The sequence below is a fragment of the Colobus angolensis genome, unplaced genomic scaffold (genome assembly GCF_000951035.1).
Source record: "Colobus angolensis palliatus isolate OR3802 unplaced genomic scaffold, Cang.pa_1.0 Scaffold151, whole genome shotgun sequence".
In the NCBI taxonomy this organism is placed as follows: Eukaryota; Metazoa; Chordata; class Mammalia; order Primates; family Cercopithecidae; genus Colobus; species Colobus angolensis.
In genome coordinates, this window is record NW_012114611.1 from 3,516,247 (window position 1) to 3,543,015 (window position 26,769).

General features: G+C 35.8%; 1 protein-coding gene across 3 annotated transcripts in view; it reads left to right on the forward strand.

Annotated features, from left to right (window-relative positions):
* Positions 1 to 23,979, forward strand: part of RPAP3 (RNA polymerase II associated protein 3) — a 43,881-nt gene extending 19,902 nt beyond the window's left edge. For 2 of the 3 annotated variants that reach the window (XM_011936280.1, XM_011936282.1), the window contains 8 exons: positions 4,615 to 4,736; positions 6,636 to 6,706; positions 6,816 to 6,917; positions 15,957 to 16,195; positions 17,209 to 17,395; positions 18,447 to 18,544; positions 19,221 to 19,321; positions 22,346 to 23,979. In XM_011936280.1, coding sequence (XP_011791670.1) covers positions 4,615 to 4,736; positions 6,636 to 6,706; positions 6,816 to 6,917; positions 15,957 to 16,195; positions 17,209 to 17,395; positions 18,447 to 18,544; positions 19,221 to 19,321; positions 22,346 to 22,431 — 1,006 coding nt within the window. In that variant the 3' untranslated portion in view covers positions 22,432 to 23,979. The remainder of the gene's footprint in view (positions 1 to 4,614; positions 4,737 to 6,635; positions 6,707 to 6,815; positions 6,918 to 15,956; positions 16,196 to 17,208; positions 17,396 to 18,446; positions 18,545 to 19,220; positions 19,322 to 22,345) is intronic. The other variant, XM_011936281.1, reaches the window with a different exon arrangement.
* Positions 23,980 to 26,769: the final 2,790 nt, after the last annotated feature.

Here is a 26,769-nt window from a genome sequence, read left to right on the forward strand (position 1 = left end):
TCCCCACTTTTAAGTCTGGCATTACACAGTTTACCAGTTTTTCTCTAGTTGCTTTATATATAGTATTCTGAATCTTGATTTAAAAATTATTTTTAACTTCAGAGCCCTTTGGGCAAAGTCTTATCTGGAAGTGTTGTATAGACCTACATGTAAAACAAAAGGGAACTGCTGTCTTTGAAACTGCTGATTAATGACATATGTAAGAAAACTTGATCCTATATTAACCAGCTTTTTCTGGATGTGCCCAAGTTGGACAATCAGTGGAATTATATCCGATGGCAGAAACTTAGACTTATACTTTTTATCTCTTGTTATAATACTTTACACACTAATGCCAGAATTTTTAAAAGCCTATAAATATTATAAATAGGAATTCAAAACTTCTTCAGTGCCATGAATTCCCCTTTAGCTGTATGTTGAACACTTCTCAGAATATTTTTAAATGCTTAGCTATACAACTAGGATTACAAAGGAAACCAATTATATCAACATATAGTTTTGAAAATATTAAAAATTGTGATATAGTAGTATATGTGCTTTTTTATTAACACACCTCAAAATGAGAAACTACATTTAAAATACAGGCAAGTGCTGTGTTTTATGCTCACCACTATTCAGAATTACAGTAGAAATTTAACCTGCTGCTTATTTGCAATCACATTGTACCGTATTTGAAACTACATTTAAAATACAGACAAGTTAATGTTAAAAAAATTTTAAAGACATGATTGTAAGGTTTCAATAAGGACACTAAATTTTGGGATGATCCCCGACACATCTTCCAACAATACTAATACTAATCAACTTCCAACAATACTAATCAACAAATAAGTGTGGACAGGGAATACCTGAAGCAATGCAGATGATTAGATTTCCAATGTGATAACACATGCCTTAGCTCTCTGGCTTCTGAATAACTACTAGGGCAGAGTTGCCCAGTGGTTGCCGGCCTTGTCACAAGAGTATCTATGAACAAGACACTGCAATCACATGCAAGTAAGCAACAGGTTACATTTTTACTGTAATTCTGAATAGTAGTGAGCATAAGCAATATTTTGAGATACCAGTTGTAATGTGATACGGAAATATCTGATATTTACTTTTCTTTTTTGAGACAGAGTCCCACTCTGTCACCCAGGCTGGAGTGCAGTGGCGTAATTTCGGCTCACTGCAACCTCCACCTCCCGGGTTCAAGTGATTCTCCTGCCTCAACCTCCTGAGTAGCTGGGACTACAGGCGTGCGCCATGACACCTGGCTAATTTTTGTATTTTTAGTAGAGATGGGGTTTTACCATGTTGGCCAGGCTGGTCTCGAACTCCTGACCTCAGGTGATCTGCCCGTCTCGGCCTCCCAGAATGCTGGGATAATAGGCATGAGCCACCACGCCTGGCCAAAATGTCTGATTTTTATTGGTGACAAAGTGATAGGTACTGTTGTCTGCATTTGTATTTGAAAGAAAGCTAAATTTTATTTAAAGTTTAGTGAAAATAGTGATACAGTTTTTTTCCTAAACAAGTTTTCACATCCCCCAGAGAATCTCAGGTTAGGAGCTCCTGTCATAGAAATAAATTTTGATTATATATTTAACCTCATTTAAAGCAATAGATATCATTAGAGATAGATTCTTTTGTTGACTAGTCATAGTAAAGATCATTGCTTCTCTTGCTAACTTATGAAAATTTTGATTTTTGCTATGGAAGAATTGTGCATTGGTTTAAAAATTGTCAAGCCTGAGTCCGTTGGTTTGACTAATGCTAAGAGTAATACCTTCTTGTAGGTGAGAGATTATATATGCATTTATAAGATATCTATTGTATTAGTTTTATTGCTTTAGTTTATAATCATATTAGTGGAATATATTATACCAAGTTAGCAGAGTATATTTTAAATTAAAAGAACTTTATGACTCTTATTTGTATCTTTTTCTAGTGCATTTTTTAGATTCACAGTTAATACCAGAATTTTTTTCTGTACGTGGAGACTGTTATGTATTATGGACTATGTGAGGAACATAAAAAAGCAACATTTCAATCTTGGACTACTCCTAGTTTAGGTAACCGTCCTATAGCTTGAGGTTCTACAAACGGTGTCAAATTAGAGCTAATGAGAACCAGCAGTATAGTCAGTCTTACCTACCAGTGTATGGGGTAGCAGTAGGGAGTAAGAAGGAATTCACCTAGTTAGGCCAACAAGGATTCCTAGAGAGTGTGGTTTCTGGAGGTGATAGTCTACATTAGTAGATTGCTTCAGGAGATGAGCAGGACATCCTTGAGTTACAATGGAATGTAGGTTGGTGGATGGTTAGGTTCAGAAAGGCTGAAGAAGTAAGAAGATAATCAGAAATAAGGACAGAAGTTTGGGCCTACATTGTAGTCCTTGAAGAGAACTGACTGAGGACAAATCTGGGTCCTGTTCTCAGAGTGAGTAAAGCATAGATTCAGAGATAGGATAAGAAGAAAAACAACCCAGTAGTATTAGATATTAGATTTGGGAACCAGAGTTGAGAGTTGGTCACAAAAATAAGGTGGAATCTTGGTTGCTGGAACTGGAACCAGGTTAAGACTTGATTTAGTAGAGGGTTCACTTAATGGTGATTAGGGGTGGCATTGACACTAGAGCTAGAGTAGACTCAGGAAAAGTGGACCTAACTGAAAATCAGAAGAAATCAGGGCTAAGGAACTAGGCAGAGATGACAGTTTTTTGCACTCACCATTTTTATTCTATTTTTGATTAGTTTGTCTTTTTCTCCAACCACCTAAAAGATGTTTGTTGATTGGATTTTTCTAAATTCAGTTTACAAATGGAGAGCACAGGAGACATTTAACAATTTTAAAGGATTTACATGAGTCCATTTTCAAAGAAAAATCATCTACCTCTGTGGCAACTTCAGACTTTAAGAAAAATTGGTGGGTTTTCTTCAGCTGTACAATAGAACATGCAATTAAATATGCAATTAAAATGGTTTCCTAAATGTTTATCTTCTAAATTTTCTTTGAATTTGGGTGTTGGAAATTTTTTGATTTACTTATTCAGCAAACATTTATTTCACTAAAATATATCAGATGTTCTGTTCGGCACTGTGGAAGGTATTAAGTATACTAATGTATAGTTGTTTTTAAGAAACCCGAAGTTTGCAGGGAGCGACAGAAAAGGAGATATTTGTGAAAATATGCTAAGATAATGCTATGAAGGACACGTGCTATGGGAGTTCAGGGTGGGAAGAATACTGGCATAGACTGAGTCCAGGCAGGGGAATTCATGGAAAGCATCTTGAATTGTTCAAACCAAACTGAGATCTAAACGAGTACTATGAGTTAGTGAGGTGAAAAAACAGGAAACAGGTCAAGTGTTCTAGTGCAGGTTCAAAGACATGGGAGTAGGCAGGTTGATGGTACCTCAACCTGGAAAGGGTTAGTAGTTCGTATTATGGCTGTTACTGCAGGGGACAGTGGCAGAGAGAAGGCCAGATACTCAGGCAGGCCCCTGACGTTACGCTCCAAAGCAGTTTGACTTTATCCTGAAAAGTGTGGGGGCCATGCAGATATCTTGAATGATATAATCAGGCAAGTAGAAAATACATTGATAAGGGCATGAACACAGATACGTTCTTTATCTCTTGCTGGAAAGTGAGTTAAATAAATCAGAGATGTTTAAGTTCATTCGAAATTCTGATTTTGTTCATATGAGATCTTGTTTTGAGGGGAAGATGACATCCATTTAGGCCTTGGGGAGAATGCAATTACAGGAGTTTTTTTTTTTTCTTTTAATATGAAACTTTTCAAACTTATACAAAAGTAGTATAATAAACCCCATGTGTCCATCATCTAGTTCTATCAGGCCATACTTTTTTGGGTCATATTTGTTTCAGCATTTTCCCCCTGAATTATTGTAAAGCAAATCATGACGTTTTATCGCTAAAGAAAGGATATTTTATGCGTAACGACAACCAATAGCACTCCTAAGAAATTAACAATAATTCATTAATGCCATGTTAATATATGGGAATGTCTCAGGTATTTTTGTTGTTGGGTTTTTTTGGGGGGGCGTTTTTGAGCTCTTCTTAAGCACTTTGTTATTCTAGAGCAGTTATGAGTAAATCTGTAAGTCTGAATTGATTGCTGGTTGCATGGCTGAGTAGTATTCATGCAAAGTATTAGATGATATATTATCACATACATAGCAAGTTCTCATTTTTTGGTTTTTCTGTGAGTATGGGAAGTTTACTGTGGGTAAATGTTAATAAAGTTTTATTGGAAAAGTAATGCCAGTTAAAATTCTAATGTAGTACCTGTGCATATTGAGACTTGGAGAAGAGGTAGGCTGCCAGCAGTGGTATTCTTTTGTCTGCCCTAGTCATACTTTTGCACTATTATTCCATTGCTCCAGCAGACTCTCCTAACATTCCCTCAATCTGGTACCTTCTCCCTCCTCACCAAATGATTCCAAGATTTGGTGAGAATAAAAAATTTATAAATAGTTCTCCACTTCAAACACAGATTTAGGAGTTAGTGATTGAAATTATATACAAGCTTTTAAAATTAGAAACTTAGTTTATATGACATTTTTCCATAAGCTGCCTTTTTTCCAGTCAGTAATTTTATCATGTTCAATAGATATGAAGAAGCTGAAAAAGACTGCACACAAGCCATTTTATTAGATGGCTCATATTCTAAAGCTTTTGCCAGAAGAGGAACTGCAAGAACATTTTTGGGAAAGCTAAATGAGGCAAAACAAGGTAAGACTTTATAACAGCTGGCACTCAGTCATCCTGATGAGTGTCCAAGTTTTAGAAGCAGAGATTCATGTAACTTACCCATGGTTCAAAGATACTGAACTTAGGGAATTATGTTTTCTTTCCACAGTTTTGATCATGAATAGATTTGGAGGAATGCAGCTTCCGCAGTGTACCAGATTATTTTTTTGTTTAGTAGCATACAGTACATTCTGGCTAATTGCCAGCCAGCATTAATGAAAAATTTTAATTATAGGTGAAAATGGAAAAAGCGATAAAAAGACAAGAATGAAAAGGAAGGGAATCAGTGTTGTTGAGCGAAAGGGACTCATTGCATGATGTGCTTGAAGCCAATACTGTGACACCAGGTTTTTGAGAAAAGGCTTTATTTATATTGAAAGTTGACTCCCAAAGAAACAGGAATTAAACTCAAATCTGTCTCCTTGTCCTGGCGTTAAGGCAGTAATTTTATTAGAAAAGGTTTAGGAAGGTGGATACTGGAATTATCAGGTAATTAGTGGAAGGAAAGGGAAAAGTTCTTGGGCGTATGTAACTGTCTCCTCATGCTAACTAATGGATTGCAGATGCAAATTTGGGGTAGTTAGTAGAACTTGGTGGAAATTCAGGCTATGACATCAGCAAGCTCGTTTTTATGCAACCTCCACTTGGCCATCTTGATTCCAACCGATTTCAGGAGTTTTTTTTTTTTTTTTTTAATCCCAGCGAGCAGAGGAAGTTTCATTGTTGCAGCAAGTTGTATTTTTTCCTATCTGCCATCCTGCAAACTCAAGAATTTCTGTTAGTGATTGAATTTTTTTTTTTTTAAACTCTTTGAGCATTGGTTTTATCAGCAGGTAGGGAATGGAGGATAATGGAGATCTGATGCCATTTTAATTCTTGATACAAGTTTTTTTTTTTTTTTTCTTTTTTCTTTTTTTTATGATCTTGTCTTTTAGGGTATTCATTGAGTTAGTCTTTTCAAAGAACCAACTTGGTTCTCCTGTATGTGTTTTCTATTTAATTTCCTTCTGCTCTTTATTTTATTCCTTCAACTTTCTTTTGGTTTAATTTGCTATTTTTCTAGCTTCTTGAGATCAGTACTTAGATAAGTGATTTTCAGTCTCTGTTCTTTTCTGGTATGTGCATTTAAAATCTGGCAGTTTCTCTGTAAGCCTGTTAGCTACAGCAGTGTTTTTTTATTGTGGTAAAAAAATATGTAACATTAAATTTATTATTTTAACCATTTTTCAATATATGGCTCAGTGGCATTAAGTACATTTACACTGTGTAGCCATCACCACTGTCCATCTCCAGAACTTGTGTCATCATCCATTCTAAAACTCTATACACATTAAACAATAACTCTCCATTCTCCTCTCCCCCCAGCCCTGGTAACCTCCATTCTACTTTCTGTCTCTGAATTTGACTGTTCTAGATAGCCTATGTAAGTGGAATCGTGCAGTATTTGTCCTTTTGCCTCTGGCTTATTTGACTTAGCATAATGTCCATGTTGGAGCATGTATCAGATTTTCATTCCTTTTTAAGGCTGAGTAATACTTTGTTGTATGTAATTCTCTTAATATATTAATATTTTACATTTAGTGAGTTACTCTGTCATTTGTTTACTTGGTGAACTTTGCTAAGTTAGATGACCTCTAGGGGCTTCAGTTTGATCACCTTTAAAGTGGGATTGTAGTGAGGGTTATGTGAAAATTCATATAAAACAACTACAACAGTGTTCAGTAAAGGTTCTTACTATAGCTCACCTGTTTCCTAGTAATCTGAGTAAAACTTCTTGAGCTAAAAATGTGATTACCAACTGAATGTATCATGAATATACATGCAAATATGAAAACTCCACATTTTAACTATGTTGTAATATTTTTAAAAAACTCACTTTAGATTTTGAAACTGTTTTACTTCTGGAACCTGGAAATAAGCAAGCAGTAACTGAACTCTCCAAAATTAAAAAGGTAATGTATTCTTTTCACTCAAACGTGGTCATATTTTCTGAAACATAAATATATTTATTTGTTGTATAATGAATATTTTGATAGTTTTGATTATAAATTTATTTTCAAGGAATTAATTGAGAAAGGACACTGGGATGATGTCTTTCTTGATTCCACACAAAGACAAAATGTGGTAAAACCCATTGATAATCCACCGCATCCTGGATCAACTGTAAGTAAAGCACTTTCATTTTTTCCTTGCCATTTAAATATGTTGTATTAAGAGAATTAGAAACCAACTATTGTATTAAGAAACTTTTTTTTATTGTTATTATACTTTAAGTTCTAGGGTACATGTGCACAATGTGCAGGTTTGATACATAGGTATACATGTGCCATGTTGGTTTGCTGCACCCGTCAACTCTTCATTTACATTAGGTATTTCTCCTAATGCTATCCCTCCCCTAAAACCCACCCCCACAACAGGCCCTGGTGTGTGATATTCCCTGCTCTGTGTCCAAGTGATCTCATTGTTCAGTTACCACCTATGAGTGAGAACATGCGGTGTTTGGTTTTCTGTCCTTGTGATAGTTTGTCCGACAAAGGACATGAACTCATCCTTTTTTATGGCTGCATAGTATTCCGTATTTCGTGGTGTATATGTGCCACATTTTCTTAATCCAGTCATTGCTGGACATTTGGGTTGGTTCCAAGTCTTTGCCATTGTGAATAGTGCCTCAGTAAACATACGTGTGCATGTGTCTTTATAGTAGCATGATTTATAATCCTTTGGGTATATACCCAGTAATGGAATGGCTGGGTCAAATGGTAATTCTAGTTCTAGATCCTTGAGGAATCACCACACTGTCTTCCACAATGGTTGAACCAATTTACACTCCCACCAACAGTATAAAAGCCGTTCCTATTTCTCCACATTGTCTCCAGCATCATTGTTTCCTGACTTTTTAATGATTGCCATTCTAACTGGTGTGAGATGGTCTCTCATTGTGGTTTTGATTTGCATTTCTCTGATGACCAGTGATGATGAGCATTTTTTTGTCTGTTGACTGCATAGATGTCTTCTTTTGAGAAGTGTCTGTTCATATCCTTTGCCCATTTTCCCGTGGGGTTGTTTTTTTCTTGTAAATTTGTTTGAGTTCTTTGTAGATTCTGGATATGAGCCCTTTGTCAGATGAGTAGATTACAAAAATTTTCTCCCATTCTGTAGCTTGCCTGTTCACTCTGATGGTAGTTTCTTTTGCTGTGCAGAAGCTCTTTCGTTTAGTTAGATCCCATTTGTCCATTTTGGCTTTTGTAGCCATTACTTTTGGTGTTTTAGTCATAAAGTCCTTGCCCATGCCTATGTCCTGAATGGTATTGCCTCCTTTTTCTTCTAGGGTTTTTATGGTTTTAGGTCTAACATTTAAGTCTTTAATCCATCTTGAATTAATTTTTGTATAAGGCGTAAGGAAGGGATCCAGTTTCAGCTTTCTACATATGGCTAACCAGTTTTCCCAGCACCATTTATTAAATAGGGAATCCTTTCCCCATTTCTTGTTTTTGTCAGGTTTTTCAAAGATCAGATGGTTGTAGATGTGTGGTGTTATTTCTGAGGCCTCTGTTCTGTTCCATTGGTCTATATATCTGTTTTGGTACCAGTACCATGGTGTTTTGGCTACTGTAACGTTTTAGTGTAGTTTGAAGTCAGGTAGCTTGATGCCTCCAGCTCTGTTCTTTTTGCTTAGGATTGTCTTGGCAATGCGGGCTCTTTTTTGGTTCCATATGAACTTTAGTTTTTTTTCATTTCTGTGAAGAAAGTCATTGGTAGCTTGATGAGGATGGCATTGCATCTATAAATCACTTTGGGCAGTATGGCCATTTTCACGATATTGATTCTTCCTATCTATGAGCATAGAATATTCTTCCATTTGTTTGTGTCCTCTTTTATTTCGTTGAGCAGTGGTTTGTAGTTCTGCTTGAAGAGGTCCTTCACATCCCTTGTAAGTTGGATTCCTAGGTATTTTATTCTCTTTGTAGCAGTTGTAAATGGGAGTTCACTCATGATTTGGCTCTCTGCTTGTCTGTTATTGGTGTATAGGAATGCTTGTGATTTTTGCACATTGATTTTCTATCCTGAGACTTTGCTGAAGTTGCCTGTCAGCTTAAGGAGATTTTGGGCTGAGGTGATGGGGTTTTCTAAGTATATAATCCTGTCATCTGCAAACAGAGACAATTTGACTTCCTCATTTCCTAATTGAATACCCTTTCTTTCTTTCTCCTGCCCAACTGCCCTGTCCAGAACTTCCAACACTGTGTTGAATAGGAGTGGTGAGATAGGGCATCCTTGTCTTGTGCTGGTTTTCAAAGGCAGTGCTTCCAGTTTTTGCCCATTTAGTATGATATTGGCTGTGGGTTTATCATAAATAGCTCTTATTATTTTGAGATATATTCCATTAGTTTATTGAGTGTTTTTAGCGTAAAGGGCTATTGAATTTTGTCAAAGGCCTTTTCTACATCTTTTGAGATAATCATGTGGTTTTTGTCGTTGATTCTGTTTATGTGATGGATTACGTTTATTGATTTGCATATGTTGAACCAGCCTTGCATCCCAGGGATGAAGCCAACTTGATTGTGGTCGATAAGTTTTTGATGTGCTGCTGGATTGGGTTTACCAGTATTTTATTGAGGATTTTTGCATTGATGTTCATCAGGGATATTAGTCTAAAATTCTCTTTTTTTGTTGTGTCTCTGCCAGGCTTTGGTATCGGGATGATGCTGGCCTCATGAAGTGAGTTAGGGAGGATTCTCTCTTTTTCTGTTGATTGGAATAGTTTCAGGAGGAATGGTACCAGCTCCTCTTTGTACCTCTGTTAGAATTCGGCTGTGAATCCGTCTGGTCCTGGACTTTTTATGGTTGGTAGGCTATTAATTATCACTCAATTCCAGAGCCTATTACTGGTCTACTCAGACATTAAAATTCTTCCTGGTTTAGTCTTGGGAGGATGTATGTGTCCAGGAATTTATCCATTTCTTCTAGATTTTTTGGTTTATTTACATAGAGGTGTTTATAGTATTCTCTGATGGTAGTTTGTATTTCTGTGGTGATATCCCCTTTATCATTTTTTATTTCGTCTATTTGATTCTTCTCTCTTCTTCTTTATTAGTCTTGCTAGCAGTCTATCAATTTTGATGATCTTTTCAAAAAACCAGCTCCTGGATTCATTGATTTTTTTGAAAGGTTTTTTGTTTCTGTCTCTTTCAGTTCTGCTCTGATGTTAGTTATTTCTTGCCTTCTGCTAGCTTTTGAATTTGTTTGCTCTTGCTTGTCTAGTTCTTTTAATTGTGACATTAGGGTGTCGATTTTAGATCTTTTCCTGCTTTCTCTTGTGGGCATTTAGTGTTATAAATTTCCTTCTACACACTGTTTTAAATGTATCCCAAAGATGCTGGTACGTTGTGTCTTTGTTCTCATTGGTTTCAAAGAACATCTTTATTTCTGCCTTCATTTTGTTATTTACCCAGTAGTCATTCGGGAGCAGGTTGTTCAGTTTTCATGTAGTTTTGTGGTTTTGAGTGAGTTTCTTAATCCTGAGTTCTAATTTGCACTGTGGTCTGAGAGGCAGTTTGTTGTGATTTATGTTCTTTTACGTTTGCTGAGGAGTGCTTTACTTCCAATTATGTGGTCAATTTTGGAATAAGTGCGATGTGGTGCTGAAAATGATGTATATTCTGTTGATTTGGGGTGGAGAGTTCTGTAGATGTCTGTTAGGTCTGCTTGTTGCAAAGCTGAGTTCAATTCCTGGGTATCCTTGTTAACTTTCTGTCTTGTTGATCTGTCCAATATTGACAGTGGTGTGTTAAATTCTCCCATTATTATTGTGTGGGAGTCTAAGTCTCTTTGTAGGTCTCTAAGGACTTGCTTTATGAATCTGGGTGCTCCTGTATTGGGTGCATATATTTAGGATAGTTACCTCTTATTTTTGAATTGATCCCTTTACCATTATGTAATGGCGTTTTTTTGTCTTTTTTGATCTTTGTTGGTTTAAAGTCTGTTTTATCAGAGACTAGGATTGCAACCCCTGGTTTTTTTTTTTGCTTTCCATTTGCTTGGTAGATCTTCCTCCATCCCTTTGTTTTGAGCCTATGTGCGTCTTTGCATGTGAGATGGGTCTCCTGAATACAGCACACTGATGGGTCTTGACTCTTTATCCAATTTGCCAGTCTATGTCTTTTAATTGGGGCATCTAGCCCGTTTACATTTAAGGTTAATATTGTTAAGTGTGAATTTGATCCTATCATTATGATGTTTGCTGGTTATTTTGTCCATTAATTGATGCAGTTTCTTCCTAGCATTGATGGTCTTTACAGTTTGGCATGTTTTTGCAGTGGCAGGTACTGGTTGTTACTTTCCATATTTAGTGCTTCCTTCAGAGCTCTTGTAAGGCAAGCCTGGTGGTGACAGAATCTCTCAGCATTTGCTTGTCTGTAAAGGATTTTATTTCTCCTTCACTTATGAAGCTTAGTTTGGCTGGATATGAAACTCTGGGTGGAAAATTCTTTTCTTTAAGAATGTTGAACATTGGCCCCCACTCTCTTCTGGCTTGTAGGGTTTGTGCTGAGAGATCTGCTGTTAATCTGATGGGCTTCCCTTTGTGGGTAATTCTACCTTTCTCTCTGGTGCCCTTTTTCCTTCATTTGAATCTTGGTGAATCTGACAATTATGTGTCTTGGGGTTGTTCTTCTCGAGGAGTATCTTTGTGGCATTCTCTGTATTTCCTGAATTTGAATGTTGGCCTGCCTTGCTAGATTGGGGAAGTTCTCCTGGATAGTATCCTGAAGTGTGTTTTCCAACTTGGTTCCATTCTCCCCATCACTTTTAGGTACACCAATCAAACGTAGATTTGGTCTTTTCACATAGTCCCATATTTCTTGGAGGCTTTGTTTGTTTCTTTTACCCTTTTTTCTCTAACCTTGTCTTCTTTATTTCATTAATTTGCTCTTCAGTCAGTGATACCCTTTCTTCCACTTTATCGAATCGGCTATTGAAACTTATGTATACGTCATGGCATTCTTGTGCCATGGTTTTCGGCTCCATCAGGTAATTTAAGGTCTTCTCTATGCTGTTTATTCTAGTTAGTCATTCATCTAATCCGTTTTCAAGGTTTTTAGCTTCCTTGTGATGAGTTCGAACATCCTCCTTTAGCTCAGAGAAGTTTGTTATTACTGACCTTCTGAAGCCTACTTCTGTCAGCTCGTCAAAGTCATTCTCTGTCCAGCTGGTGAGGAGCTGCGATCCTTTGGAGAAGAGGTGCTCTAATTTTTAGAATTTTCAGCTTTTCTGCTCTGGTTTCTCCCCTTCTTTGTGGTTTAATCTACCTTTGATGTTTGTGACCTCAGTTGCAAATGCAGAAATCACCTGTCTTCTGCGCTGATCATGCTGGGAGCTGCAGACTGGAGCTGTTCCTATTTGGCCATCTTGGAACGTCCCCTAACTCTTAAAGGAAATGTTGAAATGTCTTCCTGGGGACTTTTTTTTTTTTTAAGAATCTTTAAGAAATACTTCCTAGGATTACTGACATATGAGGGAAATTTAGCAGTGTTTAGAGTTTTGGGGTAACTTTTTTAGTGACTATTTTAATTTAACACTGTAAATTTTAATATTTCTACTTATTTCTCATATTAAAGGAATTTCAAGCAGTTTTGCATTTTATAGAATTTAAATGTCTTTGTATTTTTATTACTATTCTTTTCTGAAGTTGGGATAAACACCCTTGCAGCAAGTAAATTATGAAATGTACAGTAAAGTACACAAGACAAGGTATGATTTAGAGAATAATTACAAAGTGAATACCCATGAAACCACCAAGTCAGAAAACTAAAAGATATCACCCTCAAAAAACCTTTCTATGTACCCCTGACTGATCAAGATCCTCTTCTTGCCCTCTTAAACTGTTATGCATAGATGATCCTTTGCATAATAGTTAGTTTTCTTTATTAGAAATAAGAATTTCATAAGGAAGTCAGAGGAGGTATTTTTATCCTCTTTTTGTAAAGGCAGAAAAGGAAAGAAAGTTTATTTTGTTACGTTTGTACTAGTTAGTAGTTAGTAGCAAATAGATTTCTTAGTTTAATACTTTTCCAATGCATTTAATATGACTGTATTCTTTTTTCTTTTTTTTTTGAGATGGTGTTTTACTCTTGTCCCCCAGGCTGGAGTGCAGTGGCACGATCTCAGCTCACTGCAACTTCTGACTCCCGGGTTCAAGCAGTTCTCTTGCCTCAGCCTCCCTTGCAGCTGGGATTACAGGTGCCTGCCACCATGCCTGGCTAATTTTTGTAATTTTAGTAGAGATGGGGTTTCACCATGTTGGCCAGACTGGTCTCAAACTCCTGACCTCAAGTGATCTGCCCTCCTTGGCCTCCCAAAGTCCTAGCACCGTGCCTGGCCTATTACAGCTGTATTTTTGGTAATACTGGTTGTGTGTGTTGTGTATGCCAGGCATAAATCTAGTTGTTTTCACACATTATGGTCATTTTCATATATTTATTTACTGTTCTTTTCAGTAAAAGTGATTAAATATTAAATGTAGTTTAAACTTTTACATCTTTGTAAGACTTCCTTACAAAAATTAATTCACAAGTTTATAGAAGGCCTTTGTTAGACATCACTGTCCATAATTATAAAAACATTGCCACGTGATATGTGTAATGTCCTGCGACTAGCATACCATAAATAGCTTTTACAAATTTGTTGGGTTCACCTTCTTGTTAAAAATGAATTTATGTTAATAGTTGTGAAAATACAATGTGAATTTAAATCTCTTATGGCAATATGACAAAACAAAACACCTCTAGGAAATGAGAAATCTTGGGGTAAACCATTGTGTAAATGATCCAAAATCAACAAAGTTAGTATCCTAGTGGGGAGGGAAAAAATTGCTGTTTATTTTTATAATGGATCTTCATGATAAAAAAAAGTGGGCATTATTTTTAAAAAGTAGAGGATAGCAGTTTGGTATAATGCCTTTGAGACTGGATTTGAGCCCCACTTGATAGAACTTCGCAATCTTGAGCAAATTAGTTAATCCCTGTGTTATCCTTACTTTTTCTCCTTAAATTGAGAATAACTCCCAGATTATATCGAAGGAAATAATGTGCATAAATGTTGAGGCACAGGTGAAACAAATTTTAATTTCCTTTTTAGTCACATATTTGTGACACCACCTGGTCACTGGGGAAAGTGGTCAGGAAAGAAAGGAAGACTACAGAAAGTAGAGAAAGAGTGAGTCTCAGTATTATTGAAATTAAAGGCTAGGCCAGGGTAGTCGGTGCTTGAAGGGCTGGCAGCTTGGAAGTATTTTTAGCAAACCTCTAGACCTAGTGTAGGAGAGCAGAGATGTAGGTGAACTTGGGCCTGGGGTTTCCCCTGAGAATGGTATCAAGTGAAAGTTTTCCTGATCCTTTAGTCTCTGCTAAAATATCTTATTTTGCTTTATTTCCTTTTTTTTTTTTTTTTTCATTTTTCTGTTTCCTGATGTCAAAACTTCACCTATTTGGTCCCTTTTTCTCTTTATTCCTTTGTTCTTTTCTCTCTCTCTCTTTTTTTAAATGATCACAATATACAACTAAATAAAATGTTAACGCTTCTGAGTCATGATTTAAGAAAAGAATGAATTGAACCTTTCATATTTTCTTAAGTTCTTTCTTTCTATAGTGGTTTCTTTCATGGTTTACTCCTGTTACTAGCATACTGTTCTTCCCCACAGTCCTTGCCGCTGTCATCAGTGACCCTCAGCAGCTCTCAGTACCCCGGGTCTACACTTAGCAGAGACCAATGATTAGGAAATTCATAAATTCAAATCATTATTTACATATCTGTTGTCAAGGAAAAGGTTTAATAGACATATCCATTCTTGATCAGTATCTTGATGAAAACTGTTGCTGATGTAGTTCTTAGCAAAGCATAGGCCATAACTTAATATTATTCTTTAAAATAGAACTGCTTGAAGTATTCTGTTACAAATTTTCTTACAGCTTTTTCATTTTTGTACCTTCATTTAGTAACACTCATTTATTACCATTGGGTCATATCTCAGCTGCGTTAATGAATTTCTGGTTTTAATATTGAGTTTGATATCTATTGCAGAAGCAGAAGTTCTTATTTTATAACTTTGCAATTTATAATTCAACTGTGTTGTTGGAATGTATACTTCGAGTATATTGAGGAAAGTTTTTTTCTCTTTTCTAAAGATAAAACAAAACAAATTTCAAACATACATAAAAGTGTATAGCGCCAACTGTTAATCAATATTTGCAAATTTTAGAAGAAGCTTTTCTTAACTTGTTTCATTTTTCAATACCCTTGGTGGAACAATAGCTCCTCAGTGTATTTCTGTGTGTCTGGTATGATGATATAGTGAAGAATATTGTTATATTTTATTAGATATAAATATACTATTAAATATCAACGTAAGTTGAAAATGACACGTGTGGTGATCGAGATAAACAGTGAAAGCCATTTACTTTATTAAATTGGAAAAAAGGGTTTACTTTTACCAACTTTGTGAATATTACTTGACAGATTTTTAATCCTGGGGTGGTTTTATCCAGCTACTATATATATAATCCTATTAATCTAGTAAACACATTTGTTTAGGTTTTAATGATAGTCTATCCCATACATAATGCTGGTTATTGTCTGCCCTTATTCCACTTGCCTTCAGTTAGTCCACAATACTACTGTTGGTTTGGTAATTTCTTTGCTGTATTGCCCCTAGAATAGAGTCCAGACTCCTTCCATGGCATCCAAGTTCTTTCATAAGCTGTCTTCAAGCAGCCTTTCAGGCTTCGTCTCCACCGTGCCTTGCCTTGCACCAGCCCCACTGGACCTCTCACCTTTCCATTGACCGTGCTGCACCCTTCAACTTTGCCATTCCTGTGTATTTTTTCTGTGAAGGCTTCCCTTACACCAGTGTTTATCTTCCCTCCTGTGTTCTCTTAGCATTTTGTGCTTTCATCTCTTAAACGTACCCATGGCCTTATATGTTTACATATACATGTCTCTCTCCCTCGTTTAGACCTACCTGGGATAAGTGCTTTGTATAGCTTTGTATTCTTGTATTCTCAGACTCCTATGTCTGTCTAGCCACCAAACTGAATTTACTAATCACTGGGATTTTAGCTGTAAGAACATTGTAGCCTTTTAACTTGTGACCCTAAAATAGGAAACCTTTAATATTTTGATTTAAGGAATTGATTTTAATTGTTTTAGAAACCACTCAAGAAGGTTATTATTGAAGAAACTGGTAATTTGATACAGACTATTGACGTGCCAGATAGCACTACTGCTGCTGCTCCAGAGAATAATCCTATTAATCTAGCAAATGTAATAGCAGCCACAGGCACCACAAGTAAGAAGAATTCAAGCCAAGATGACCTTTTTCCCACAAGTGATACTCCAAGAGCAAAAGTATTGAAAATAGAAGAAATCAGTGATACTTCATCCCTGCAGTGAGTAGAAATACTGTTATTTGATGATCATCTAGAATGGGATAATTCCACTGGAGAATTGGTATTACTGAGACTTCTGATTTGTACTCATCATGCTGATTTTTTGAACTGCCTAACTTAAGGTTCTGGCTTTTTCTTTTTTATTTGTACTTATTGTAAGGGTGATTTTGCTTAAGGAATGATTACTATCTTTTTTTTTTTTTTAACCATAGTGTGAAATTTAGAGATGGTAAGAAGGTATCTTGAAAATTGATTTTGTTTAAAATTTTTCATTTCTAGGATTTCAGTTTTTTTGTTTAGTTCATCAAAATTTTAATTTTTTTAAAGGAAGCTTCATAAAAATGTAAAATTTATGTATTGCCATTATTTCATCCATTAGTATTTAAGACTGTTGTGGACTTTAACTTTTATTTGGCATTTAAAAAATATTATGTGTTTTTTCTTAATAGTGAGAATATAGAAGATACAGACTAATTAGGTTCATTTTGAGGTATTGGAAACCTTACTCATAGTTTTACATTGCTACTCAACAAACCTGCTAAAAGTTGTTTTTTTCTTGTAAACTTTGAACTTCAATAGTACTTTTATTTAAAGTGGTAGTATGGATCATGGGACAATACTAAATAGGCAGTTGTTTTTTTTTTTTTTGGAAGATGCATTTCTTCCTTTTTGGAGTATCTTGAAAATGATCATTTAGATCTTTGAAAGGCTAAATCATTAGTGTATGTGACACGGTAACTGAGATATATAGAAATGGTGTACTCAAAAGGTAGATGGGCTAGCTGCCCAGCAGAGTAGAATAGTCATTACATAGCCAGCATATGAAAATTTGTAGGAGCTTAATCTGTTTTGCCAAAAAATGTTTATCTATTACTAACTGAAATAATTTTGAATGCTTGCATAATACAAATAGATTATATAATATCAAAAATTTAAAAATTTTTATTGATGTCTCCTTGATTGAGCTGATTATTTATGGTTCTTTTCTGTTTGATACCTCTGAAATATTTCAGACCTCAAGCCAATTTGAAACAGGATGTATGTCAGTCTTACAGCGAGAAATTGACTAGAGAGATAGGACAAAAACCTGCTCAGTTTGCCACAACTGTTCTTCCTCCACTTCCTGCAAACTCGTTCCAGCTCGAATCTGATTTCAGACAATTGAAAAGTTCTCCAGATATGTTGTTTCAGTATTTAAAGGTAAGAGAGAGGAAGCTAGTACTTCTGTTGTAAGTAAAAGGTCAGAGAACTTCTTTTGTCACTTTATAATAATGGTGCCATATTTGCTTTTTGTAAGATATTATTGTAGAATACATCACCCTGGTCAGACCATTTAAAATTATTTACAACCAGGGAACCTGGGTGTTCTCCTTTTTCAATAGATTCTGTGTCAAATTCCATTGTCTCAAATAACTTAATCTAATTTCATATATATTAGCTTAAGCTTAATTCTTCATAAAAATCCTAAAATGCATTGAGTGTCTTCTGTATGCCAAGCAGTACTTGCAATATGTAGGCAATCATTCTTATAATATTTGCTCTAAGAAAAAGAATCAAATCCTATGAAATTTAGCAAATAATGGATTAGCATGGTCTTTTTCAAGTGTAATGAGAGTAACATTTCCTTATAATTATGCAATATAAAATTATTTCCAAATACGTTTTCCCATGTAATTCTACTTTTTCAAATCTCTAGTGTTCTTTGAGAGCCTCTGAAGTTTTCTGTCTGTCTTAGGATGATGTGTATTTCTTCCGCTCATAAGACTTTTCTGTGACTGGAACAGAGTGATTATCATGCAGTTCCTATAACTTTCATTCTTCTATCATAATTGCATTTTAATGTGACTCCATTATTATTCATAAGTGCTAATGCATAGTAGTTATTCTTTTCTTTTCGTTTGGGATGGAGTTTTGCTCTTGTTGCCTAGGCTGGAGTGCAATGGTGCAATCTCACCTTTCCACAACCTCCGCCTCCCGGATTCAAGTGATTCTCCTGCCTCAGCCTCCCGAGTAGCTGGGATTACAGGGATGCACCACCACCCCCGGCTAATGTTTTGTATTTTTAGTAGAGATGGGGTTTCGTCATGTTGGTCAGGCTGGTGTCGAACTCCCAGCCTCAGGTGATCCTCCCACCTTGGCCTCCCAAAGTAGTTATTCTTTACTATTTTTACTCAAGCAATTGTTGTGTAATTTGTGATCTGTAAGTGTTGCCATCAATTAATTGTCTAACTTTTTATTTTTATTTTTCAAGCAAATTGAACCATCTTTGTATCCTAAGTTGTTTCAGAAAAATCTGGATCCAGATGTATTCAACCAGATCATTAAAATTCTGCATGACTTTTACATTGAGTAAGTCAAGTTTTTTTTAGTTATACAGTAAGTCCTCACTTAATGTCATTGATAGGTTTTTGGAAACTGCAACTTTAATTAAAATGATTAAGACATAGGAACATAAGTCTTGTTTATATCAGTTGGCCTATGGTAAAGTTGGTTTGTTTATACAGTATGCCATTTCACATAAAGTCTCAGTTTTCACGAACCTATTGATGATGTTAAGTGAGGATTTACTGTACTCTCATAAAGCTATGCTATTTCCAATGATTTGGGGAGTTCATTCTTTTTGAATGTATATAGCAAATTAGCAGCATATAGCAAAGTTAGCTTTTTTGTAAGTTTCATTGTTACAGAAGTTGCAAGGAAATGACAAGTACAAACAATAAAAAGGGAAAAGTTTAAAAGGGAGGAAAAAGGACTCTTAATTTTTTCGTAGAGAAAAGTAGGGTGTGGAAGTGACCAGTGTTTTAACAGAATGATAGTTTCCGTGCTAAGCTCTTATTTAAGAATATTGTAATTTCTTCAGTTGACTTGATAAATCTCTTCATTTGGGCATTTAAAACATAGGTAATATCCAGGGGAAAAATAATGTCATTTATGTATAATTAGATGCCTTGTGTTAGTAAGCAGAATTATTAATAAATGAGCTACTTTGAACTGATCTTTTGTTTTTATATTTGGATTATTTCAGGAAAGAAAAACCATCACTCATCTTTGAAATCTTACAAAGACTTTCTGAACTAAAAAGGTTTGATATGGCAGTGATGTTTATGTCAGAAACAGAGAAGAAGAGTAAGTTCTATGAAAGTTTTCCCATGTTTGTTTATTTTTGTACTTTCCTTTATTCATTCAACAAATAATAGCTGACTTTTATTGACTATTTACTCTGTATAAGGTTACATTTAATTATATTTAAATTATATTAAATTATATTTAAGTTAATTAAATTGGATAACAACAGTTAAAATTGTATTGTTAGTCCTGACAGTATTATGAAGTGTAGATACTGTTTTCACTCTCCTTTTACGGAGGAGGAGACTGAGGTCTAGAGAGGCTAAGAAACTTGCTAAGGTTGCATAGCTAGGAAGCCAGACCTAGGATTTGAACCCAGGCAGTCCAACTCCATGGTCTGAGTTCTACTTGAAAACTCAGTAAATGGTATAATGGTTGAGTTCCTACTGTTACTGAGTATGTGAAGGATCAAAGCCACAGGACCATGTAACCAGGTGAGGTACAGTAAAGGCCTGATCCATTCTGAGAGAGGTAATTTCCTTGAGTTTGATTTTAGCTGAATTCTCAAAAGAAGTGCAAGAGTCAGAGGAAAGGCTGGGCAAGAGAGTTTTAAACTGAAATAATGATATGTGCGGCGGTTCTAAGGCAGGAAAGAACAAATTGAGTCCAGAGAATTTAAAGTGGTATGGCTGGATTGTAGAATAGGGAGTAATAAGTGGCAGATGATGAACCTGAAGAATTTTATTTCTCTTTTATTTCCACATCACAATCTTTGGCATAAAGAGTCCGTTTTGAGAAATCCTAATTAAAGCAAAATTGCACTATGCAGAAACTTCAGTTACTCAGAGTTTTGGACTATACTCGTTTCAGGAAAAAAGAGAAAAATCATTCACATACAAGTGTGTCTGTTTTTTTATTTTTAAAAATTAGCAAAACTCAGTGTACCATTTTCAAATACCTCCTGTGCTAAACATACATAGGCTTCTTTTATTTCTTCTTTATCTTTTTAGCAGTGATGTTGAATGATTTTTAAATCTATAAGAAAGATACTTTTGAAATTTTACTTAGGGAAGTGGACATGTAATTTAGATATATATTTTTTTAGGCCAGGCATGGTGGCTCATGCCTGTAATCCCAGCACTTTGGGAGGTTAAAGTGGGAGGATCGCTTGAGACCAGCCTGGCCAACATGGCAAAACCCTGTCTTTACAAAAAATACAGGAATTAGTTGGTTGCGGTGGCGTGCATCTGTAGTCCCAGCTACTCGGGGGGCTGAGGTGTGAGAATCGTTTCAGCGCAGAAGGTTGAGGCTTCAGTGAGCCATGATTGTGCCACTGCATTCCAGCCTAGGCAACAGAGTGAGACTCTGCCTCAAATAGTTAAATAAAAATTATATATATATATATTTAATAGTGAGGGTTTAAACCAAAAGTTTTGGTTTTAGCTTTAGTTAACCAGAAATGTTCCTTGAAATCCCTGAAAAATGTTACTGTTTCTTATTACTGTTTTGACCTCATCTTTTACCACTCTTTTTTCAACCACTCTGCCCTGTTGTAGTGGTTTTATGTAGCTTTTAATATACCAAACTGCCGACTGGGCACAGTGGCTCACGCCTGTAATCCCAGCACTTTGGGAGGCTGAGGCAGGCGGATCACCTGAAGTCAGGAGCTCAAGACCAGCCTGGCCAACATGGTGCAACCCCATCTCTACTAAAAATACAAAAAAAAAAATGAGAAAATTAGCTGGGTGTGGTGGTGGACACCTGTAATCCCAGCTACTTGGGAGGCGGAGGCAGGAGAATTGCTTGAACCTGGGAGGCATAGGTTGCAGTGAGCTGAGATTGCACCATTGCACTCCAGCCTGGGCAACAAGAGTGAAACTCCGTCTCAAAAGAAAAAAAAAAATTACCAAACTGCCAAACTTATTTTGGCCTTGAGGACTTTGTGTTTGGCTCTTCTCTCAACCTAGGATATCTTCCTACATATCTTCACTTGTGTGCTTCTTCATTTGGTTTTCATCTGTCACCGCTTCAAAGACATCTTTCTTTACCAACCCCCAATCAACCTCTCTCTTCTTACCTTGCTTTATTTCTCTTCATGATACATTACTAACTGACAGTGGTTTATGTGTATGTTTATTATATCTCCCTCTCTAATAGAATGAAAGCTCCATGACAGCAGGAACTTTGTCTACCTCGTTCTCTGGGCCTCCGTGCTAGTACATAATAACCCCTCAGTGTTAGTGTGTTGAATGAATGAATTTATTGTAACTCTAATGTGATAAGTTCAAGGTGTCCGAGAATGCAAGTGGGCTCTTCAGACTGGCTGACAAATAGTACTGTCTTGATGGGGTTTCCACTGTCTGTTAAGTTAAACATGGAAAGCACTTAGAATGGTTCTGGCATGCAACTGAGTATTCAGTAAATACTTAGCCGTTGTTATCTTTTATTATTGCCATTATCATTAATAACTGTTAGCCAGTTCTCCAGTTTTAATGTTGAGAAGCATGAACTATAACAGTGTTTTCCTAATGTTGAGTGTCGACCGATTAGTGGTAGTAAATACGATTTTTTTGCGATTCATAATCTTATTCTTAACATTTAGTAGTTTTAATTTGTAATATAAAAATATTTAAATGTCCTATCAAGTGTGATTTCATCGATGTCATTGCTATTTTTCGTTTGCAGTAGTGATGTAAAGTTTTCTTTTAAAATAAAATGATTTAGGTTTGAAAAACAGTTTAATTGAAATAAAAATATTAAGTAAATAAAAGTTCACTTGTTAGGGTGAACATTTTAAAGGTAGTACAGAATGAATTAAGTTTAATCTGCAAAATTAATATTGAGAATGCAGGGGAAATTTTATACTACTAAAGCAAAATATTCTGGAAAGAACCATTGTTGGATTGCTATATAATTTTGTATTCTCAGATTGGCTTTTTAAACATCTGAATTAGAATTTATAAACCTATTTATTGCTTTAAAATGTAAAATGTTTTTGACATATCAGATTGCTCCTTTTAATTTACATTTTGCTTGGTTTTTAAAAAATGAGATTAAAATGGAGATTTTTTTTTTCTTTTTCAGTTGCACATGCATTATTTAATCACATAGACAAGTCAGGATTGAAGGATAATTCTGTCGAAGAACTCAAGAAAAGATATGGTGGTTGATTTCCAGTTTTGCTGAAATAATTGTTTTTGACTTTCATATGTAAATTTTTTCTACTGACTGTTTTGCTTTTTAAGAAAATGAAATTATATAACAGGAAAGGACTATCTTTGAACCTAATTAACTATAAAGTGAATTGTGATTTAACTGGTGAGAATTGTATTCAAGTGAACTCTGTGTTTTTCTGAAAATAAAAATATAAACAATGAGGTATGTTTGTAAGGATCAGCATTTTATTTTATGAGTCATTTTAAATGTTAAATTTAGATACATTCTTCAGTGACCCGTAAATGTAACATTATTTTTATATTTTCATGAGTTTTTGTAAATACATGCCAAAGCTGCTTCATTAGCATATGAATAATTACCTTTGTATAGAGGAAGTTAAATAGTGAGGTCCTTTATAAAACTTTTTAATGTTATTGTGCCAATTCACTAACATAAAGTTATTTAGTTGCAGGGTATATAGTTTTAGTATTTATGTTGAAAGAAAGAAGACTTTTAACTAGACTTTCAAACTAGGTTAACTGAAGTATCACAGTATTCTTACATTTTAATGCCATAGGGTTTTTTCCCTTATGATATCCATGTTACATACCAGCTAAGGACAGATAATCTAATGAAGGTGTAAAAATGTAAAAATTAGTAATGTTTAAAGTACTAATTAGTATATATTCCATATGTATGTGTTGGATGTGAGTGTAGCATTTGTAAGCTTTTGAAAGTAGGGCTAGAACTCTGTTCATCGCTATACTCTGCATGGTACCTAGTACAAACCTTTGCACATAGTTAGGTGCTCAACTGATACTTATAAAATTTAATTGAATTTGACACAAGAATCATATTAAGTAAATGTTTAAAGTAGCAGCCTAGCAAATTTTTGGCATGGTATAAACACTGGTAAAACCAGTGTAATTTTAGAGACTATCAAGTTGTTAAAAAATGTTAGGACACCATCCTATAATTGTTATCAGCATCAATAAGACAGTTCAGTTTACAATTTTATACAATATTATTAATTTTTATTGCCATTACACATATTACTATTCTTATGAATTGTTTGAGAAGTAATCATAATTTATTTACAAAGATAATTTCTCCAGGTTGTGGTATAAATTATTGAGATATGTTTGTAATTTGGATAATTTGAATGCTTTACAATACACTTAAGATAGCATTTATTTTTTGTTCATTGTCAAATGTATTATGATATATAAACAGGCAATGGATTTTAGCTTTTTATCTGCTATGATCTGAATGTTTATATCCCCTACAAATTCATATGTTGAAATCCTAACCCTGAAGACAATGGTCTTCAGAGGTGGGGCCTTTGGGAAGTGATTAGGTCAGGAGGGCAGGCCCTTGTAAAAGAGGCCCCCGAGAGCTTATTCACCAATTCCACCATGTAAGGACACATAAGAAGGCACCATCTACAAATAAGAAGGTGGGCTTTCACCAGACACCAGAGACCAGAATCTGCTGGCATCTTCATCTTGGATTCCCCAGCCTCCAGAACTGTAAGAAATAAATTTCTGTTTTTATTAATGTAAGCTACCCAGTTTGACATTTTATTATAGCAACCTGAATGGACTAAGGTATGATCCTTTGAAGAAACTTACAAGGTAGTCAGGGCAGGTAATGTTATTGTCATTCTTAATGTAAGAAAAGGAGGCTCAGAGGGTTAATGTTCTCTGCATGATTATAGAGCTAAAAACAGTTCAGAATGTGCCGTCTTCTCTTAATGTAGAGCTATTTGAACTACTCCCAGCTGCAGTTTTTTTTTTTTTTTTTTTTTTTTGGAGATAGGGTCTCGCTCAGTCGCCCAGGCTGGAGGGCAGTGGCCTGATCTCAGCTCACTGCAAGCTCCGCCTCCCGGGTTCACGCCATTCTCCTGCCTCAGCCTTCTGAGTAGCTGAGTAGCTGGGACTACAGGTGCCCGCCACTACGCCCAGCTAATTTTTTTGTATTTTTAGTAGAGACGGGGTTTCACCGTGTTAGCCAGAACAATCTTGATCTCCTGACCTCGTGATCGGCCCGTCTTGGCCTCCCAAAGTTCTGAGATTACAGGCAGGAGCCACCGCGCCTGGCCTCCCAGCTGCAGTTTTTATGTTGTGTTACCTGTGTAGAGACTGTTAACTGATGAAGTACAGATCACAAGATTTACTGTAGAATTTGAATTTTAAAAAATTTCTAATGTTAGCCTGATTTCTCCCCAGAGACATTTTCATGTAGTGATTTAAGACCAGAGGCTCTGAATTCAGACTTCTTGAGTTTGAATCTGGCTTTAGGGCCTCGAACAAGTTACTTTTCTATTCTTTGTTTTTGAAATCTGTAGAATGGGTATAAGTGTGGATTGAACAAATGCACACATTTTGTTTTTGGAGCAGGGCTGGATATATAGTAAGCTACCGTTGTTACTATTATTATTACAATTACCATCATTTCCTAAAAGTGATCAGAATAAAGAACAGTTTTTAGGGGCTATCATATTGTTGCCTTATTGCAAAATAGCATAGTGGTTAATAGAGTCATTTTTGGGTCAAATAACCTGAGTATACAGCCTATTGCACTCAATTAGCTTGTGAATTTGGACATATTGCTTAGCCCCTCTCAGCTTCAGTTTCCTCTCATATAAAATAGAATATTAATAAATGCCTACCTCAAAGATTTTTGGAAAGGCTAATACTTGTAAGTATTAGCACATTAGTGCCTGTCACATAGTGCTCAGTCATTTTTATTAATAATAGTAATATTATTGCCTTAAAGGTACAAAAGCAGTACTTTCCCAAGTGGTTTCTTTCTGGAAATGTAGTTATTTACTGTTAATTGTATCTTTTGACTTGATAGCAACATTTACATCATAATTATTCTTGTATTGTTGGCGGAAGCACCATGCCCATCATTTATTGGCTGTCTCCCACTCTTGTTTTAGTTACACTCAGTTTAATAAACTGATGGAGTATACCCAAGTCCTCACCATTTTAACAATTTGTGCTAATGCATTTGAAAAAAGTTTTACTTCCAACATATAAATCCATTATCTCTGTTAACAGGAGGCATTTCTAAACATAGTACCAAGGCTCATTTTACCTTTTTGCAATTCTTTCTTAATGTTTGACCTTTATCAGAGTTATGTTTAAAGAAACATTAAAAATTTAATGTTAAGGAAACTTCTATTTGATTCATTCATTTAATTAATTTAACAAATATTTCTTGAATCTACATATAATGCCAGGCACTGCTAGGCACTGGAGATACAAAAATGAATACAGTAAACATGGATTCTTTCCTCACGAAGCTTACAATGAAGTGGGAGGTGGGATGGGATGGGGGGGATACAAATAAAGAGGTACAGTGTAATAAATGCTAAACAGGTAATACCAAGGGATCATGGGAAATACCAGGAACAAAAGATGCAAAAGACAAGACAAGTTTGAGAAAACTTGTTTTATTTCCAGCATAGAGTGGGAACTGGATAATGGTTAGAAATGAGGCTGGTGAAGAAAGAAGGGTTGAGATTCTAGAGGACATTTAAACTTCATCCTGAGGGTACTGCGGAACTAGTGATAGTTTATATGGGAAGGTGATTCTCAAATTTGTATTTTATAAAATTTACTTTGGCTACTATGGGAAGAGCAATTGCCTGGGGACATTAGAGACGGGAACTTGTCAGAGGACTTTTGGGGTACCTCAGGCAAGAGAGTATGGTGTCCTGAACAAGAGTACTAGCTGTGAGGATGGAGAGAAGTGACCAGAATGGAGATATATTTGGGAAGTAGAATGGGCAAGATTTGGCAGCAGATTCAGGGCCCTCACATTCAGGGCTTAACTCCAAAGAGCACCCTTTACATTGTGGTCTGCGTGAACGGCATCCCTGGCACTTAATGTGAATGCTTCCTAACTTGTACAATTTGGTGATCCCGTGTGGACTGGGAAGCAAGTTGAGAAGCAGAAGGAAGCATTAATGGTTGTGCCTAGATTTTTTTTCCCTAGGACAGTGCTTGCATTCACTGAAATATAGACCACAGCGGGTGGTGACACCATATGTGGCAGTGGAAAGTTTGGTTGAGTGGCTGAGAGAAAGGTTCAATTTGGGATTTGTTCATTTGTGATCCCTTTGGTCATTGAAATAGATTAAGGATGGTGATTTGGGTTTGGACATTAAAAAGCATGTAGGTGAAGTCTCAGGATTAGATGAGATTACTTGGAAGTATAGAATCAGGAGAAAAGGGTGACTGGGTAAGTGGAACAGAACTAACACCCACATTTAACAGATTGGAAAAGGAGCACATAAAGCAGACTGGGGAGAGTGGGCACAGAGAGGGTGACGTTGGCAAAAA